Below are 17,930 nucleotides of genomic sequence, written 5' to 3' on the forward strand. Positions count from 1 at the left end.
CTTACGTTGTTCAACAGTTCGGAGTATCCATTGTCGTATTTTACGCTTCATATTGCGCCACAATTTTTCAATGGGAGACAGGTCTGGACTACAGACAGGCCAGTCTAGTACCTGCACTCTTTTACTATGACGCCACGCTGTTGTAACACGTGGCTTGGCATTGTCTTGCTGAAATAAGCATGAAAAAGACGTTGCTTGGCAACATATGTTGCTCCAAAACCTGTATGTACCTTTCAGCATTAATGGTGCCTTCACAGATGTGTAAGTTACCCATGCCTTGGGCACTAATACACCCCCATACCATCACAAATGCTGGCTTTTGAACTTTGCGCCTATAACAATCCAGACGGTTCTTTTCCTCTTTGTTCCAAAGGACACGATGTCCACAGTTTCCAAAAACAATTTGAAATGTGGACTCGTCAGACCACAAAGCACTTTTACACTTTGCATCAGTCCGTCTTAGATGAGCTCGGGCCCGGTGAAGCCGGCTGCGTTTCTGGGTGTTGTTGATAAATGGATTTCGCTTTGCGTAGTAGAGTTTTAACTTGCACTTACAGATTTAGCGACAAACTGTAGTTACTGACAGTCGTTTTCTGAAGTGTTCCTGAGCCCATGTGTTGATATCCTTTACACACTGATGTCGGTTTTTAATGCAGTACCGCCTGAGGGATCTAAGGTCAAGGGCATTCAATGTTACGTGCAGTGATTTTTCCAGATTCTCTGAACCTTTTGATGATATTAAAGACCTTATATGATGAAATCCCTCAGTTCCTTGCAATAGCTCGTTGAGAAAGGTTGTTCTTAAACTGTTCGACAATTTGTTCACGCATTTGTTCACAAAGTGGTGACCCTCGTCCCATCCTTGTTTGTTAATGATTGAGCATTTCATGGAAGCTACTTTTATACCCAATCATGGCACCCACCACAAATAGCCTGTTCACCTGGAGGATGTTCCAAATAAGTGTTTGATGAGCATTTCTCAACTTTATCAGTCTTTTTTGCCAATTGTGACGTGGACCGACTTCAGGTTCCAGTTTCCTTAAAACAATTTGGGGGGAGGAGGGCATGGTTGTAAGGGGCGAATATGAAGTTAATTGACTTCCGTTTCCGGATATCTTAAAAAGTTTTTTTTATGGTTTTTGGGGTTTCTGAGTGGAGTTGTATTCTTTTTATGGGTCCTTTAAGTAGAAAGTGGTTTGATGGCGCTATCTTCATTTATATGGGTATGTCCCTTATTGGAAGTGTGCTGCAGATATGCTCTGTAAACATGTAGAGTACTGTGTGCCATTGTACTTTATTGTTATGTTCATGCGAGTCTACAAAGCTCAGTTTTTACATAATTTTAGTACGAGCAAGTGTTTGTTTTTTTCTAAAAATAAAAGTGCTTTGGCAAAAAGAGAAAACTACGGTTGACTTGCTAGTTTCCCACCTGTATTGCAGACAAAACAAGACTTGTTGATCAATCCTAGCTGTCCCCATTAGATGCACACTTGGCGCTTTATGATAACAAAAAGGCTAAATCAGCCACTTTTTGGCAGGGGGGGGCGCAAGGGAGAGTTAGTTCCTGAATATGTACTGTAAAGTTTTGCTTTGAGGAAGAATAGCTTTGATAAACATTGGCGAGGGTGGGTCGTGTTTTTTGCCACAAAGCACATTTTTGTGACTCACTTCTCAAAACAAGAAAGACAGTGTCCGCTACCAGAGGTCATGCTTATTAACATAACTGTGTAAGTCGTAAATGCTCTCTTATTCATGAACAAGTATATTGCACAACACAGCAGCCACAGAACCAATGTTGTAATAGATGTAAGGCGCAACTGCACAGTCAGCATTATTCCCGCTGATGTGTTTATTAGTTAATTTAGACTTAGACAAACATTAATGAGCCACAAGGGAAATTGTTCCACAGCAGAAAAGTGGTGTGAATGCCATATGTCAGATTATACCTTTCTTTGGCCACTAGGGCAGAAAGAATGTGCTTGCACAAACCAGAGGAAATAATCTATATATTTGTTTTGCTGCTGCATGAATAGCAACAAATAGATCTGATCTGAGTTCATGAGTTATAAAGAGTGAGGAGCACGTATAACAATGAAATATATTTTTTTTTAAATCACAAAAAAACAGCACTATTTTTTTCCCAGTAAAATTGCAATAATGTCCCGCTTTTTCCATTTAACTTAGCTTTGTCAACATTTTTTTCGTTATGAACGCCGCTAATAGCATGAGGTCCGTCAGCTCAAAAAAAATGAATTTAATCTAAGTGCGATTTGCGGTCAAAAAAGTTTGATAGTGTTTGATTTCTGCTTTTGCATGCTCAGCAGATATATTGTTGTGTTGGCCTTTTAATGTCAAGATGACCCACCCACTGCCTCAATTTGGAGTATTTCACACCCACACCCGCTGCCCCACCCATCACTGATATAAGCCGACCGCTCGTGCACGTGTTGCATTTCAGGTCCAAGCAGTCGAGCTATGGCGTTGGCAGGAGCCCTTCAAGGATTCGGGATTTTGATGCTGATTCTTTACAGTGGAAGCCTCGCAGGTAATACCATGTTCTTATTGGGCCTACGGCATGATGATTCATTTCTCTTGTTGTTTCAACACAGAAGCTTCTAAAAAACTGGCCGTACCTTTCCCGCCGGCGCAGCCTACGTCCGAGAACCTGGCTGCCATTTGCCATCAAGGTCAAGGCCGTCCCAGGTACCCAGACAGCATCTTCCCGAGGTCCGGGAACAGCAACCTCCGGCGCCGCGGGAAGGCTATCAACCGCCTGGAGCAGTGGTTCACTTCGTGCTGCCTTGAAGGGGGAGAGGATCCCAACGCAACCATCCTCTGCTGTACCCGACAAGCTGTGAGTCTAATGACACAAATGAAACACAAAAAGATTAATCTTCAGATAACTTCAATGTATATTCATCATCATCAGTGGAAACAGGCCCTGTCCAAGTTCTGTATCGAAGAGATCAGCATCATGACTGCCACCTACGAGTGCTGCAAGAAGCAAGGAGATGAACGTTGGGCTTGTTTTGACAGTGACCTGCCTAACCCAGACTACAGCGCAACACCAGACTACACCGCACCCACAATACCTGAGGAGCCTGGGTTCACTTTTGGTGAAAATTCTTGCTAAAATGCAACAAATAAATGCTTTTAGACATAAGTCAATGAAATGTGTATGACATGATGCCCTTGAACTGCTCCTATTAGCATACATATTTTGTTGATGTATCCATAGATATGTTTGTGTTAAAAGTTTGGGGTGGGACACAAAAAAAAAAGTTGTGTTTAACTTGAATGAAGTATGTCCCTAAAAAGCACAATAAACTGTTCAAAAGGCAATTCAACTTTGTCTTGGTATTTTTTTTAAGTTTGTGAAATAACCACTTTTCCTTCAAAACAAAAGAACGGTAGCATTCTTTGAATGGCAGAAACGCATCAAACCAAACATGCATCCGACTATTTGATGACAATAGTACTTTACATGAATCTTGTCTTATCTTGTCAGGTCATTTCATTTGATTTTCTAGCCCCCTTTACTTGTTGCGTTTAATTCTGAAAAAAAAATGACAAACCGGACGCTGTATTCCTGTTTGGAGTTGTCGGCGAACGTCAGCTACTTCCGCATTGCTTCCTTGTTTACGAACACGGTGACAGAAGACGCTTTATTACAAAATTAAGCATTTTTCATCTACAAATCATTTAAACGTTTACTGGATACATCTTCTGTCTTTAGTTAGTTTCGTACGTCCGGTAAGTTTATAACGTTCGGCCGACAATTAACAGTGGTTTTGACAAACTGACGCAACTTGTGTCATGTAGTCTGCTTGCGATGTTTCTATAAGATTCCCTACATTTCCACCACATACTGGGAGTGTTCTTTTTAAAACACACATTTTTTGATAGGGATGGCCACAGCTGCAGCTGCAGAGGAGCCCCAGGAGCTGCAGAGCCACCATGGAAGTAAGTCTTGCATTACATTGACATTACCATGAATTGATTAACGTGGACCCCGACTTAAACAAGTTGAAAAACGTATTCGGGTGTTACCATTTAGTGGTCAATTGTACGGAATATGTACTGTACTGTGCAATCTACTAATAAAAGTCTCAAAAAAAGACCACTGCAAGGAAGATATAATCAGTTTTTTTTGTGGATGAAACAAACAGCTAATTAGATTATTTCTTGTTATTGACCTGTTGTACACCGAAATAACAACACAAACGTGCAATTCACCAATAAGAACTCCCTTATGGAATAATAACATTCCTAAAGTCCTCGTGGTTCTAGACTAGGAAATCGAGACTGTGCTTTCTTGTGTGGGTTATAGGAAGCCAACAAGGTGTGTCTGCATGTTTGAGCCACAGCCCAACAATGTTTTCTTTCCATATGAGGCATGTGACTCCCATTTTTTTCTACTTCTCTATAAATAATTCCACACTGTTTCCCCATTTCCCTCCAGATTCAACCGAGAGTGGGAAGGAGGTAACACGTATTGTTCTGACACATTTGGAGGGATGTGTAAATATGTCAACTGTGCTGTCCTTACTGATAGGCTGCAGGAGGTAGTCTTGCGCCGGTTGTGAGGAAAACCATTGGTCACCGTGGAGTGGATCAGACTGGGGAGACTGTTTACAAAAAGGTGAGATGTTGACTGATGAATATTTTGTTTTATATTTAGTTCATTCAAGACATGAAAACACATTCTATTTTCAAAAACAGTACATACACTTTTATATGGTGCAATTCATACCACCGCTTACAACACGCTTTTCACCTTTTTATATATTAAGAAAACAAGCAAAAGGGTTTGGAAATGGAAAATTATGTAATTGTTTTATCCTTTAAATATATATATCTTTACATATCTGTGTTGCACCTGAAAACCTAATGTATATGGAGCTAGGAAACTGAGAAAAAGACGCTTCATTTGCCAGAAAAAACAGGTGTGTAAAAATGACAAATGTTCAAATTAATTATACAATAATTATCTATTGCAAAATCATATTTTGCAATATACAACCTATTATTTAAAGTATACATGTTTTAATGATTAATTTTTTTCATGATTTTCCATGTTTTTGTTGCCTCTGCCCATCTGTGCGGCACATGTAAAGCTGATGTCTATGGAGCTGGAAAAATGAGGAAAAAGCATCTTATAATTTGTCAGGAAAAAATAGGTGTTAAAAATATGACCAAAAAAAGGACAATAAATATTAATCAAATATTATTAAATTATACAATAGTCTTTTTATTGCAATATCATGTTATTGTAACCAAGAATGTATTATTTATTTATATTATTTTACAAAACATAATCCCAAAAGAGACAAGCGGTAAAAAATGGATGGATGGATTATTTATGATTTTCCCTTATTTTTGTGGCTTCTGCTCATTAGTGAGGTACTTGTAAAGCTGATGTTAATGGAGCAGGAAAAACAAAAAAGCAGCTTGTAATTTGTCAGGAAAAAAATGAGGTGTTAAAATCAAACTAAAAAGTGACAATCGACATTAACAAAATAAAATATAAAATTATACAATAATTATTCCAATACAATATATTATTATTGTAATTTATACTGTACTATTTATAATTTTTTTCAAGATTTCTCCATAGTTTTATGGCTTCTGCACATATGTATGGGACCTGTAACGTTGTTTATGGAGCTGGAAAACTGATAAAAAACATCTAATGATTATGTGGGGGGAGGGGGGAGAGAAATAAAAATTGTCCACTGAATATTTAATAATAAAATACAGTAATACATATAATTAGTTAACAATATTACGGAATGTTACAATATAGTATTACTGTAAATTATATTGTATGATTTGTTTGTGAAAAATATAAATGTAAATGGATTTGTACACCTACCCTCTGCAGTTAAGTAAAGCCCTACCACCCCCTATTGGAGAAAATAGGGTAATAAACGCTAAGTCAATCATTCTTGTGTGTGGTGAATGTGTTTACCTGCCATTATAGACTGTCTTCTTAAAAAAAAATTTTTTATCCTAAAGACGCCCTCCTGGGCCCTGCAAGGCTCAATCCAGTTGGGCATCACTCATACGGTGTGCAGCTTAGCTCAGAAACCAGAGCGAGACGTGCTGTTGCAGGACTTTGAAGAGGTGGAGACCATCTACTTCCCTGGGTAGGTTGCCTGAAATATACATTTACATGTTATAATATAAGTAATATGTGCAGTAATGACCTAATGTTGTCTTGTCCTGGTTGCCAGTGAAGGCAGCAGCCACACACCAGCACACCATTATGGAGACTTCACCTTCAAGACCTATGCCCCGATGGCATTCCGCTACTTTAGGGAAATGTTTTCCATCCAGCCTGACGACTATATGGTATTTTGTTATTGTTTCTGTTAATGTGTTATGACAACAAAACACAGAAGTGTGTTCTTAACTGCTGCGTGCCGGCAATAGTGTTCTCTGTGCAGTGAGGACCTCATCGAACTGTCCAACTCGGGAGCCAGCGGATCGCTCTTCTACCTCTCCAACGACGACCAGTTTATCGTTAAGACGGTGCAGCGCAAAGAGGCTGAATTTCTGCAAAAGCTCTTGCCAGGATACTTCATGGTAAGACGAGCTTGCACATGGGAGACATATTGGATTCCACAGCTACAGTTTCTACATTTGATTTTGGTGCCACTGTGCATTAGAGTTACACCCTATTATTTTGTGCACGTAACATTATTCATTATATCCACTTTAGATGATTATTAAATAGGACTGTTAAAATTCACGCGATAACGCGTTAACTATAAGTTCATTTAACGGCAATCATTTTTAAACACGCGATTAACGGTTTTGACCCTTGGCCCGTTTTGTAGATTGGGGAAAAGTGTAATGGCGTCCAGTTACTGTTGAGCCACAAGCTCAAAAATAGCTAACAGAAATGCACAAAGAAAGGGGGACCTTCTGGAAATCTCAGATACAAAGCCATGGCAAGTCATTCTCCAGCCAAGATAAGACAATTTTACCTTCAATCGCCGTGAGACCACATCATTGGGGCAAACGCTGCTGGCGCGCTTTGCTGCTTGTAGAGAGGAGGAGCTTCACATCCATGTTTGGATTACAGTTGGGTGCATTACTGACATAAAATGTAGATTGTTACTCGAACTGCTTTAGTAAGATGGAATACAAGCTCAGCAGAAACAAAGATGGTAGAGAGGAAGTCTGAAGTCACTTTTATCAGAGATTTATGTCAAAACATGTCAAGTCTTTTCTCATACCAATCACCTACGTCCGGTTGGCGGCTTCACAATGATAGCGCTAAATTTCACATCCGGTCTAACCAACAAATCGTCTTACAATACGATCATGCTTTTCTGTTATTCTGCGACATTTCTACCTAAATAAATGTTTTCGGGCAGATTTAAATTAAGTGTATTGTAAAGGCAGCTGTGATAAAGTTAAAAGTTAAAGTTAAAGTACCAATGATTGTTACACACACACACTAGGTGTGGCGAAATTATTCTCTGCATTTGACCCATCACCCTTGATCACCCCCTGGGAGGTGAGGGGAGCAGTGGGCAGCAGCGGTGGCCGCGCCCGGGAATCATTTTTGGTGATTTAACCCCCACTTCCAACCCTTGATGCTGAGTGCCAAGCAGGGAGGTAATGGGTACCATTTTTATAGTCTTTGGTATGACTCGGCCGGGGTTTGAACTCACAACCTACCGATCTCAGGGCGGACACTCTAACCACTAGACCACTGAGTCGTTATGAAGGAGGAAGACAGTCTTTAAACAATCTCGTCTTTTTCTTCGCTACCACTGAGACTAGGTTTAATATTTTGCATCCATGCCTGCCATTGCCCTCTGCAGCCGGGTAATCGGGTAATTACAGTTTACTACACAATATTACCATCGTTATGGTGTATATTTTTTTAATAACCTGTTCTGATTGTTAGTCTGCAATTACAGAATGTTTAACAGGCTTAATTTTACATTTTACCAATAAGTAGTTAGAGAAGGTTGAAACATTGTCATGCAGAGATATGAATGCCATTAACTTGTACAACACGTAAAGTACAGAATATCAGAAACAACTATTCAGCTAGAAAAAATATCACCTAACATCTTTGACAATCAAAGAATCATTGTAACAATCCACATTTTGTGTTATTATTGCGTGAAACTGCTATCTAAACATGCAAGTGCTCCTAAAGCAGGAATACAAACTCTGTATTCCTACAAAATACAAACTCTGGCAAGGCAGCAACACACTGCATGTGTTTTTTTTTTCTTTGAAAGTATGTTTGTATAATTTTTGTGTTGAGCTGTTTCATAAAGCATATTGTTGAAGAACATTTCATTAAATCAAATTAATTGTCCAGTCATGGTATTAAAAACTTAAAAATTATCTGTCTAGTGTACACTAATTATATCTTTCTGCGATAATCGCAATTAATTTTGAGATAACTTTGAAAACAATTCGATTAATCGCCTTAATGATTTAAATAGTTTGACAGCCCTATTATTAACACAACTTGTGTTCTTTTAAAAATTCTCTTTTTAAAAATTCTCTTTTACTAAGTGGTCCATGTTTAATTTTTTTTTTTTTCGACAATGTCACATGCCCTTAAAAAAACCTCAGCGTGCCGCACATTTGTAGTCAGATAGAATGTGCATATGAACACAACAAATGTCAAAGCCCATCTTCCTCCTCCTCCTCCTTCAAAACCGCAATAAAAGTACACCTCCAGGCAACTTCAACCCTAAACTAATTCAATGTATATACCCTGATGAGATCCACCCGGAGTTCCTTAAGGCTCTGGATGTTGTGGGGCTGTCTTGGTTGACAAGACTCTGCAACATCGCGTGGACATGGGGGGCGGTACCTCTGGATTGGCAGACCGGGATGGTGGTTTCTCTCTTTAAGAAGGGGAACCGGAGGGTGTGTTCCAACTATCGTGGGATCACACTCCTCAGCCTTCCCGGTAAGGTCTATTCAGGTGTACTGGAGAGGAGGCTACGCCGGATAGTCGAACCTCGGATTCAGGAGGAACAGTGTGGTTTTCGTCCTGGTCGTGGAACTGTGGACCAGCTCTATACTCTCGGCAGGGTCCTTGAGGGTGCATGGGAGTTTGCCCAACCAGTCTACATGTGCTTTGTGGACTTGGAGAAGGCGTTCGACCGTGTACCCTGGGAGGTCCTGTGGGGAGTGCTCAGAGAGTATGGGGTAACGGACTGTCTTACTGTGGCGGTTCGCTCCCTGTATAATCAGTGTCAGAGCTTGGTCCGCATTGCCGGTAGTAAGTCGGACCCGTTTCCAGTGAGGGTTGGACTCCGCCAAGGCTGCCCTTTTGTCACCGATTCTGTTCATATCCTTTAAGGCGCAGTCAGGGCGTTGAGGGTATCTGGTTTGGTGGCTGCAGGATTAGGTCTCTGCTATTTGGAGATGATGTGGTCCTGATGGCTTCCTCTGGCCAAGATCTTCAGCTCTCACTGGATCGGCTCGCAACTGAGTGTGAGGCGACTGGGATGGGAATCAGCACCTCCAAGTCCGAGTCTATGGTTCTCTCCCGGAAAAGGGTCGAGTGCCATCTCCGGGTTGGGGAGGAGATCTTGCCCCAAGTGGAGGAGTTCAAGTACCTCGGAGTCTTGTTCACGAGTGGGGGAAGAGTGGATCGTGAGATCGACAGGCGGATCGGTGCGGCGTCTTCAGTAATGCGGACGCTGTATCGATCCGTTGTGGTGAAGAAGGAGCTGAGCCGGAAGGCAAAGCTCTCGATTTACCGGTCGATCTACGTTCCCATCCTCACCTATGGTCATGAGCTTTGGGTCATGACCGAAAGGACAAGATCACGGGTACAAGCGGCCGAAATGAGTTTCCTCCGCCGGGTGGCGGGGCTCTCCCAGAGATAGGGTGAGAAGCTCTGTCATCCGGGGGGAGCTCAAAGTAAAGCCGCTGCTCCTCCACATCGAGAGGAGCCAGATGAGGTGGTTCGGCATCTGGTCAGGATGCCACCCGAACGCCTCCCTAGGAAGGTGTTTCGGGCACGTCCGACCGGTAGGAGGCCACGGGGAAGACCCAGGACATGCTGGGAAGACTATCTCTCCCGGCTGGCCTGGGACCGCCTTGGGATCCCCCGGGAGGAGCTGGACGAAGTGGCTGGGGAGAGGGAAGTCTGGGCTTCCTTGCTTAAGCTGCTGCCCCCGCGACCCGACCTCGGATAAGCGGAAGAAGATGGATGGATGGATACCCTGATGATTATCTTGTGTGATGACTGTATTATGATGATAGTATATATGATAGTATATATCTGTATCATGAATTAAGTGGACCCCGACTTAAACAAGTTGAAAAACTTATTTGGGTGTTACCATTTAGTGGTCAATTGTACGGAATATGTACTTCACTGTGCAACCTACTAATAAAAGTCTCAATTAATCAATCAAAAGTATCGGGCCAAAAATTGGATCTTTTGACAACTTTGTGACATACAGTGGTACCTCACTCAATAAGTGCTTTAAGATAAGAGTTGTCCCTCAGCTAATTATTATGCTTTAACTTGCAAGAAAAATTTGAGTTACAAGCATCCCCGCCGTTGGTTTGCTTAGCCAGTGAACCCTGGAAGATTCGCCCAAAGTATCTGGTCTTACCCGCTAGCATTAGCTTGTAGCTAGAGATCAACATAACTTTGTTTTTCCAAGCATGGGAAGGAAGACCGTGAGTGTGAAGGACAGTGCTGAGAAGAAGAAGTGGACGATATTCATTGAATTAAAGAAAGATATCCTCAAAAAATATGACAGAGCATGTAGATTCGATCTTATCAATGCTAGTCTGCACAACACTGAAGCAGAGTGAGTGTAATGCCAGCTTAGAATTTTAAAATAATATCTAAACAGTGGACATTTATCAATGAAAATATGAAAAAACTGCTGATGGTGTGTTTGACTGAGAAGTAGAAGTCTGCTCTCCAATTTTCTCCATATTATTACATTACTTCATAAAATTACAATCGCCAATCACATACTCGTTGTACACTGTTTGTACTACATTGTATTATATTATACAATATTTCTTTTCTTAAAGTTTGTTCATATTTTATAATTGTTATAATGTTGCTGTTTTGGGGGGGCCCAAGCACCAATAAGTTAATTGAAATTCATTTCGATGTGAGACATTGATTTTAGATAAAAGTGTTTTAGCTTGAGCAACTTTAATACTCCATGTCTGCTACACTGTGGTCGTCCTAACACATTTCATTTCTGCTTGTTCCCCATTGTTTTCTTCTTCAGAATTTAAACCAGAACAGGCGTACGTTACTGCCCAAGTTCTATGGGCTCTACTGCATCCAGGCGCGCGGTTCAAACATCCGCATCGCGGTCATGAACAACCTGTTGCCCTCCTCCGTCCAGCTGCACCTCAAGTTCGACCTAAAGGGCTCCACCTATAACCGCCGCGCCTCCTCCAAGGAGCGAGCCAAAGCCTTGCCTACCTACAAGGACCTGGACTTCTTGCAGGACATGTCTGAAGGCATGATGCTGGACGCCGACATGTACAACGCTTTCTGCAAAACTGTCCAGAGGGACTGCCTCGTGAGAGACCAACAAACATCAAACACTGGCAATTTCCTGGTGTGCTCATTTATCTTGTCATGTCTTTGTTAGGTCCTGCAGAGCTTTAAGATCATGGACTACAGCCTCCTGGTCGGCATTCACGTCATCGATCGGGCCAACCGAGAGCCGCCGACGCAAGGGGAGTCGGCAACTGCCCCGAGAAAGAAGCCGCACAAGCAGAAGGTCCTGTACAACACTCCCATGGAGGCCATTCAGGCGGAAGGAAGAAGTGCGGGTTCGACAGACAGTGACGACACGTGAGGATGTCTTTAATGTCAAAAAGAAAATACATAAGACTAAAACACTTGTTATTATTAAAATTAGCACGGGAGGGATCCCAGCACGGAACTGCAAAGGCGAAAGACTGCTGGTCTACATTGGCATTATTGACATTCTGCAGTCTTACAGGCGAGTACCACTTTCACTTTCTCCTATGTTTGATAAGTCATCATTATCTAGGGCTGATTTATTATGGCAAATATAATAATCACAATTATTTTCATTGATATTGTAATCATGATTAATTACACAATCATTCATTATTTGAAGACATGAGTATTTATTATACCACCAAAACTCAACTTTAAATATAGTTTTAAAAAACCTGGATAATAAACTACAACAAGTAAACTATTAATTATAGCAATAACATTCAATTTAAAAAACAATTGCAATATTAAAAACAATAAAATTCTGTTTTGTTTTTAATTCAGTTTTTTACCTTTTACCTTCATACCTTTACCACTTATTTTACTACCATTGAATGTGTGCTTTTTGTTTAAAATAGAATTTAATAAAATGTTTGTTAATTAAATGCAAACTTTCTCACATATATTGGTGCAATACATCTTTGGACAATTTTTACCAGTATTTTAAGTCAAAGCATAGTAATTGTGTAAATGTATTAAGTGCTTTAAGTGCATTATGCTTGTGCTCTGTACTTTTTTGAAACCTTTATTTTGTTAGCGCAGTCAGAGCAGATGTGGCGCAACGCGCTATTATTGTGAAGGGGGGAAGTGTGCTGTGCTGTTCTCAGATTTACGAGTAAAAAGGCAACTCACTTGAGGCTGTCAAAAAAAAAAAGAAAAATAGACAGCGCCTTTCAAGTTGCTACCAGTTTGTCCATTGATGTTACATCGATGATTTCGTTCACAACAACACAAGCAAATGAGATGTGTTGTGGGTGTATGGATTGTTCTTGCTAGCTTTAGCTTCTGAGTTTAATTGCTGTTTCAAGGGGCCGTCTCGACATTGTTTAGTTTAGGACAGGGCGGTTGAGCCTGTCGGGGATAAATGAACGCTAACGGATACATTATTTTCCCAAACAAATGTTTCTTCTCCTCACAATGACAAAATTTCACGTACACTTATGTCAATATGCCTGATATTATTCAGTGGATTCTGTTTTATTGGCCAATTATGTGACTCCGTCCGCGGTTACATGAACGTGGAACTCTTGGGATTTTCTTTTTTGTTGAGTTTGGTAATTATTGATTAGGCATGCTAGCGCTGTGTCAAATAAAAGAAAGTAGCCATGGTGACATTTCAAACCTCTCATACACATGCTCTTTTTTCTCTCATTAACTCCTCATCTGTTTCACAAGCTTCGGAATTTGCATGCACGTTGCGCGGCCCATTAATCTTTTTTTCCCCAATTATTATACTTTCAGAATCGTGAGAATCGATTATCTCGATAATCGAAATCGATTATGGCTTTATTGTCCAGCCTTATTATGAACTTCCAAAGTCAAATACAAGTGTTTCTAATTTTAAAACAACTTTAACAAGCCAACAGCACTCCTCATATAACACCACTAGCTCCATGGCGCTAGTAATAGTCACAACAACGCAGCACTTCCTCATTATGCGTCAATGACAGTTACAGCAAGCGAGGGTGCATTCACAAACCCCTGTAATTACGAGCATTACTATTACGTCACAAAGGTCCCTTTTTTTGCCCGTTTTGTATGTTTCGTATTGCTGCAGTATTTAATTATTTTTTTTCTTTTTAACTTGTATAATTAAAGTATTTAGATTACTAGTCTAGTAAATTTGAATGTCACAAACTTCCATAAAAATAAAAAGGTTATGTAAATGATACCCATCTTTTGTTAAAGGTCACCAAAAGTGTCCAATAACACCGGCAAAAGTCACGAGTGTATCTAGATGGGTCTGATTACCTGCTTCATATCATAGCAGGGGATTTTAATAAGGCCAATCTGAAGACTGTACTCCCTAAGTTCTACCAGCACGTGAAGTGTTCTACAAGGGGCAAGAACACCCTGGACCACGTGTATACCAACATAAAGCACGCGTACAGAGCTACACCCCTCCCCCAGCTTGGACAGTCAGACCATCTTTCCCTCCTGCTCTCTCCTACCTACACCCCCATCAGACGCCAGGCCAGGCCTATCACAAAGACTGTTATGACCTGGCCTGACGATGCACTCCCCAAACTTCAGGACTGCTTCCAACACACAGACTGGGACCTCTTCCAACAACAGGAGCTGGAGACAGCCACAGGAACGGTGCTGGACTACATAAAGTTCTGCATCGGGAATGTGACTGTGGAAAAAACCATCCGGGTTTACCCCAACAAGAAACCCTGGATGACCAGCCAGGTCCGCACACTCCTCAGGGCCCGCGACGCAGCCTTCAGGTCAGGGGACAGGGCACTGTACAGTGTTGCTAGAGCCGACCTCAAGAGAGGGATTAAAAAAGCAAAGGCGGACCACAGGAGGTGCATAGAGTCCCATCTGTCCAGCAAAAACTCACGGTAGGTGTGGCGGGGCATTCATGACATCACGAACTTCAGAGGCTGCAATATGACAACTGCGGATCAGAGTGCGACACTGGCAGAGGAGCTTAACTGTTTCTTTGCCCGTTTCGAAACCCCCCAGCGACACTCATCTGCTCCAGCCCTGCCCCCGCCCCCACCGGGCTCCGGCGCCACTCCACTCACTGTACAGGAGCACAGTGTCAGACGAGTGCTCCTGGCTGTGAACCCCAGGAAGGCTACCGGACCAGACGGAGTACCTGGAAAGGTGCTCAGGACGTGCGCCCACCAGCTCGCTCCCCCCCTCACCAGGATCTTCAACCTCTCCCTGGCTCAGGCAGTCATCCCATCCTGCCTGAAGTCATCTACAATAATCCCGGTGCCGAAGAAGTCTCCCATCACCAGCCTGAATGATTACCGACCAGTGGCCCTCACTCCGGTAATCATGAAGTGCTTCGAGCGACTTGTTCTCCAGCACATCAAGGACCATATCCCTCCAGACTTCAACCCCGACCAGTTCGCATACCGGGCGAACAGGTCCACAGAGGACGCCATCGCTGTTGCTCTCCACTCTGCTCTGAACCACCTGGAGCAGCAGCAGAGCTACGTCCGGATGCTCTCTGTGGACTATAGCTCTGCCTTCAATACAATAATCCCGGACAGACTCTGCAATAAACTGGACACTCTTGGCCTCCCCCCTCTCACAAACGCCTGGATAAGGGACTTCCTAACGGACCGACCCCAGAATGTGAGACTTGGCCCGCACCTCTCATCCTCCCGCACGCTGAGCATCGGCTCCCCACAGGGCTGTGTGCTGAGCCCCCTCCTCTACTGCCTTTACACCCATGACTGCAGTCCGGCCCACAGTGACAACCTTACCGTCAAGTTCGCCGACGATACCACAGTGGTCGGGCTCATCTCCAGGGGTGACGAGGCTGCCTACAGAGAGGAGGTCCTGAAGCTGACGGCCTGGTCTTCGGAGAACAACCTCGCTCTCAACACCAGCAAGACCAGAGAGATCATCGTCGACTTCAGGAGGAGCAGCACCGACCCTGCCCCCCTCTACATCAACGGCGAGCGTGTAGAGAGGGTCCACACCTTCAGGTACCTTGGAGTCCACATCTCTAATGACTTCTCCTGGACAGTCAACACCACATCAATCATCAAGAAGGCTCAGCAGCGGCTACACTTCCTTAGAGTCCTCGGGAAGTACAACCTGAAGCCTGACCTGCTGCTGACCTTCTACCGCTCGTCCATCGAGAGCCTGCTGACCTACTGTATTACGGTATGGTACGGCAGCTGCACTGCAGCAGACAGGGAGAGGCTGCAAAAAGTGGTCAAGACGGCTCAGAAGATCATCGGCCGCCCTCTCCCCTCTCTGACGGACATCTACACCTCCCGCTGCCTCAACAGAGCCAGTGCCATCATCAAGGACAGCACCCACCCTGGCTCTGACCTGTTCCACCTGCTGCCCTCTGGGAAGCGCTACAGGTGCATTAAAACCAAAACAAACAGGCTAAAGAACAGCTTCTTCCCCAGGGCCATAACCATCCTGAACGGACTGCCCCATTGTCCCTCATAACTGCCTTCTCTTCGGTGCAAGAACCCATTCCACCAACCACCCTGTTTTTTTTTGGGTTTTTTTTTTCATGTATATATTCATTTCACACCATATTCATTGCACTTCTACATTTTTTATATTTTTATATATTTGCACATTGTTTTTCTAGCATGCACACATCGCACTGTATGGAATGGCCTCAATCTCGTTACCTTGCGTAATGACAATAAAGCTGATTCTGATTCTGATTCTAAATATAGCAACAAAGTTGCTAAGCTGGCAACAATTATCCCTCCTGCTAAGTCTTTTATTCTCTGGCAGACCAGGTGCATATGAGGTGTGTTAAGGAGCAGAGTTGCGATGTCATCTACTATATGGAGTTGTAACGACAAGCTGGCTTCACAGACAGTCTCTTTAATGTGTTTATGAGCGAGGGTGAACAGGTAGCAACAAAATCCATTTGTGGCACGACTACAGAATTTGAGTCATATTTTTTCCAACATTTGAACGCCAAAAGGTCTATAAGACGTGTTCTACAATAATAGGTCTATGTTTTGTTCCTCAGATTCATCAAGATGCTGGAGCACACGTGGAAATCTCTGGTTCAAGATGGGGTATGGTGCATCTATAAGTGTTTGCCTTAAATCTAATAAATACAATAATTTATTATTATCACTCGTTCAGGACACGGTGTCAGTGCACAGACCAGGTTTCTATGCGGAACGATTTCAAAAGTTTATGTGCAACACCGTCTTCAAGAAAGTCCAATGTAAGGATTAGATTTAACAAACCTCGCCGTGCTTTCTGGGCTGCCTAACCCGTTTTCATCTTCTATTTCTAGTGAAGACGTCCCCTTCTAAGAGGCGACACAGCACTCTCAGGAAGTTGGACAGCGCAGGAGCTCCTTCGGCAGAAGCGAGCAGCAGCAAGAACCAGAACCAGAACCAGCAGCCCGTCAAGGCCCAAGACGAAAAAGGCAAAGAGGGCGAGGACCAAGACAACGGTTAGATTGTTTACATTCAGTCCTTCTGGAACGTTCCAGCACGTACAGTGCTTTTACATAATAAAGTGTCACTGTTAGCTTCTGGAATATTTAGGTCAGCCAAGTAAATGTGCTTTTATTGCTTTGTTGGACAGGTGTAAAGGAGGCAACTACATCCAATGCTGAGAATACAAAGAGCTGATCTCCTCATCTAAATGTGCTAAAACCACAAGCAGTGATTTTCACCTTTTTTTTTTTTTACTGCACTTTGATTCTCTTCAGAGTCCTAAGCTTGTGCCTTGAAGTCATTCTTGGTGTTACCCGGGCCCATTTGAGTGACTCCATCCTTTGTTTGTGCCTTATTAATTAATGGACCAATATAATATTTACATGGAAAAGTGCTAAGACGCAATCACAGTATAAGTTAAGTGCCTTGAAAAAGCCAATGTTACCTGTACATTGAAAATAATGTATACAATGCATTAAAAACATTACATTACATTACATTCCACTTAGATAGTCGTTAAATATTTTTTATTTTTGAAAGTGTTTATAATCGTAATAACAGAAGGCCCTTGCGGTGTTACTAAAGATGTACTTTACATGAGTAACTTTAAGGAGCAATTATTGTGTTGTTTTTACTGCTATGCAATGCAATGTTTTGTCTTCTCAAGTTAATGGCTTTGGGGAGGGTGCCATACATTAAGTTGGTTGAGATAATAATCATCATTGGGGTTATGAATAATTTATTGCTGTACAATGTGCCTGATGTTAGTAATATATATATATATATATATATATATATATATATATATATAAACTGTGGACCTAAATATTTATTACAGTGTATTTCTGTATTCCATGCTGTTTCTTTATGTATGCTGAACACTATGATGGTTTTGCATTTATTGTATTTTGTAAATAAAGTTGCACTGACTTTTTATATATATGATTCTTTTATTTATTGTTTAATGTTTTTCAAGAAAAAAACATGTATTACATCCACAACATTCTGCATCATATTGCTTTTAT

General features: G+C 42.1%; 3 protein-coding genes across 3 annotated transcripts in view; 2 read left to right on the top strand and 1 right to left on the bottom strand.

Moving 5' to 3' along the window:
• hcn3 (hyperpolarization activated cyclic nucleotide-gated potassium channel 3) overlaps window positions 1-654 on the bottom strand; it is a 44,039-nt gene extending 43,385 nt beyond the window's left edge. The window contains exon 1 of the mRNA XM_061931609.2: window positions 556-654. The gene's annotated coding sequence lies outside the window, so the exon portion shown is untranslated. The remainder of the gene's footprint in view (window positions 1-555) is intronic.
• A 1,735-nt stretch (window positions 655-2,389) lies between these two features.
• ecm1a (extracellular matrix protein 1a) lies at window positions 2,390-3,342 on the top strand. The gene is made up of 3 exons (XM_061931312.1): window positions 2,390-2,545; window positions 2,610-2,854; window positions 2,930-3,342. Exons 1-3 carry the CDS (start codon window positions 2,476-2,478, stop codon window positions 3,131-3,133), a joined length of 519 nt encoding a protein of 172 aa, XP_061787296.1. The 5' UTR covers window positions 2,390-2,475; the 3' UTR covers window positions 3,134-3,342.
• Window positions 3,343-3,608: 266 nt separating this feature from the next.
• On the top strand, window positions 3,609-17,824 carry LOC133577423 (phosphatidylinositol 4-phosphate 5-kinase type-1 alpha-like). The gene is made up of 14 exons (XM_061931258.1): window positions 3,609-3,753; window positions 3,907-3,963; window positions 4,463-4,485; window positions 4,556-4,642; window positions 6,019-6,149; window positions 6,237-6,354; window positions 6,436-6,588; window positions 11,259-11,558; window positions 11,631-11,836; window positions 11,904-11,987; window positions 16,482-16,530; window positions 16,601-16,685; window positions 16,758-16,919; window positions 17,054-17,824. Exons 2-14 carry the CDS (start codon window positions 3,909-3,911, stop codon window positions 17,098-17,100), a joined length of 1,500 nt encoding a protein of 499 aa, XP_061787242.1. The 5' UTR covers window positions 3,609-3,753; window positions 3,907-3,908; the 3' UTR covers window positions 17,101-17,824.
• Window positions 17,825-17,930: the final 106 nt, after the last annotated feature.

The sequence above is a fragment of the Nerophis lumbriciformis genome, linkage group LG37, assembly GCF_033978685.3.
Source record: "Nerophis lumbriciformis linkage group LG37, RoL_Nlum_v2.1, whole genome shotgun sequence".
NCBI classification, from domain to species: Eukaryota; Metazoa; Chordata; class Actinopteri; order Syngnathiformes; family Syngnathidae; genus Nerophis; species Nerophis lumbriciformis.

What these genes read in the sequence shown, in the direction of transcription:
- ecm1a (XM_061931312.1), top strand. Translation starts at nt 2,476, where the DNA reads ATGGCGTTGGCAGGAGCCCTTCAAGGATTCGGGATTTTGATGCTGATT. An exon ending in TTACAGTGGAAGCCTCGCAG is followed by an intron (nt 2,546 to 2,609) that starts GTAATACCATGT and finishes GTTTCAACACAG; the next exon opens with AAGCTTCTAAAAAACTGGCC. An exon ending in TCTGCTGTACCCGACAAGCT is followed by an intron (nt 2,855 to 2,929) that starts GTGAGTCTAATG and finishes CATCATCATCAG; the next exon opens with TGGAAACAGGCCCTGTCCAA.
- LOC133577423 (XM_061931258.1), top strand. Translation starts at nt 3,909, where the DNA reads ATGGCCACAGCTGCAGCTGCAGAGGAGCCCCAGGAGCTGCAGAGCCAC. An exon ending in GACATTCTGCAGTCTTACAG is followed by an intron (nt 11,988 to 16,481) that starts GCGAGTACCACT and finishes TTTGTTCCTCAG; the next exon opens with ATTCATCAAGATGCTGGAGC. An exon ending in AATCTCTGGTTCAAGATGGG is followed by an intron (nt 16,531 to 16,600) that starts GTATGGTGCATC and finishes TCACTCGTTCAG; the next exon opens with GACACGGTGTCAGTGCACAG.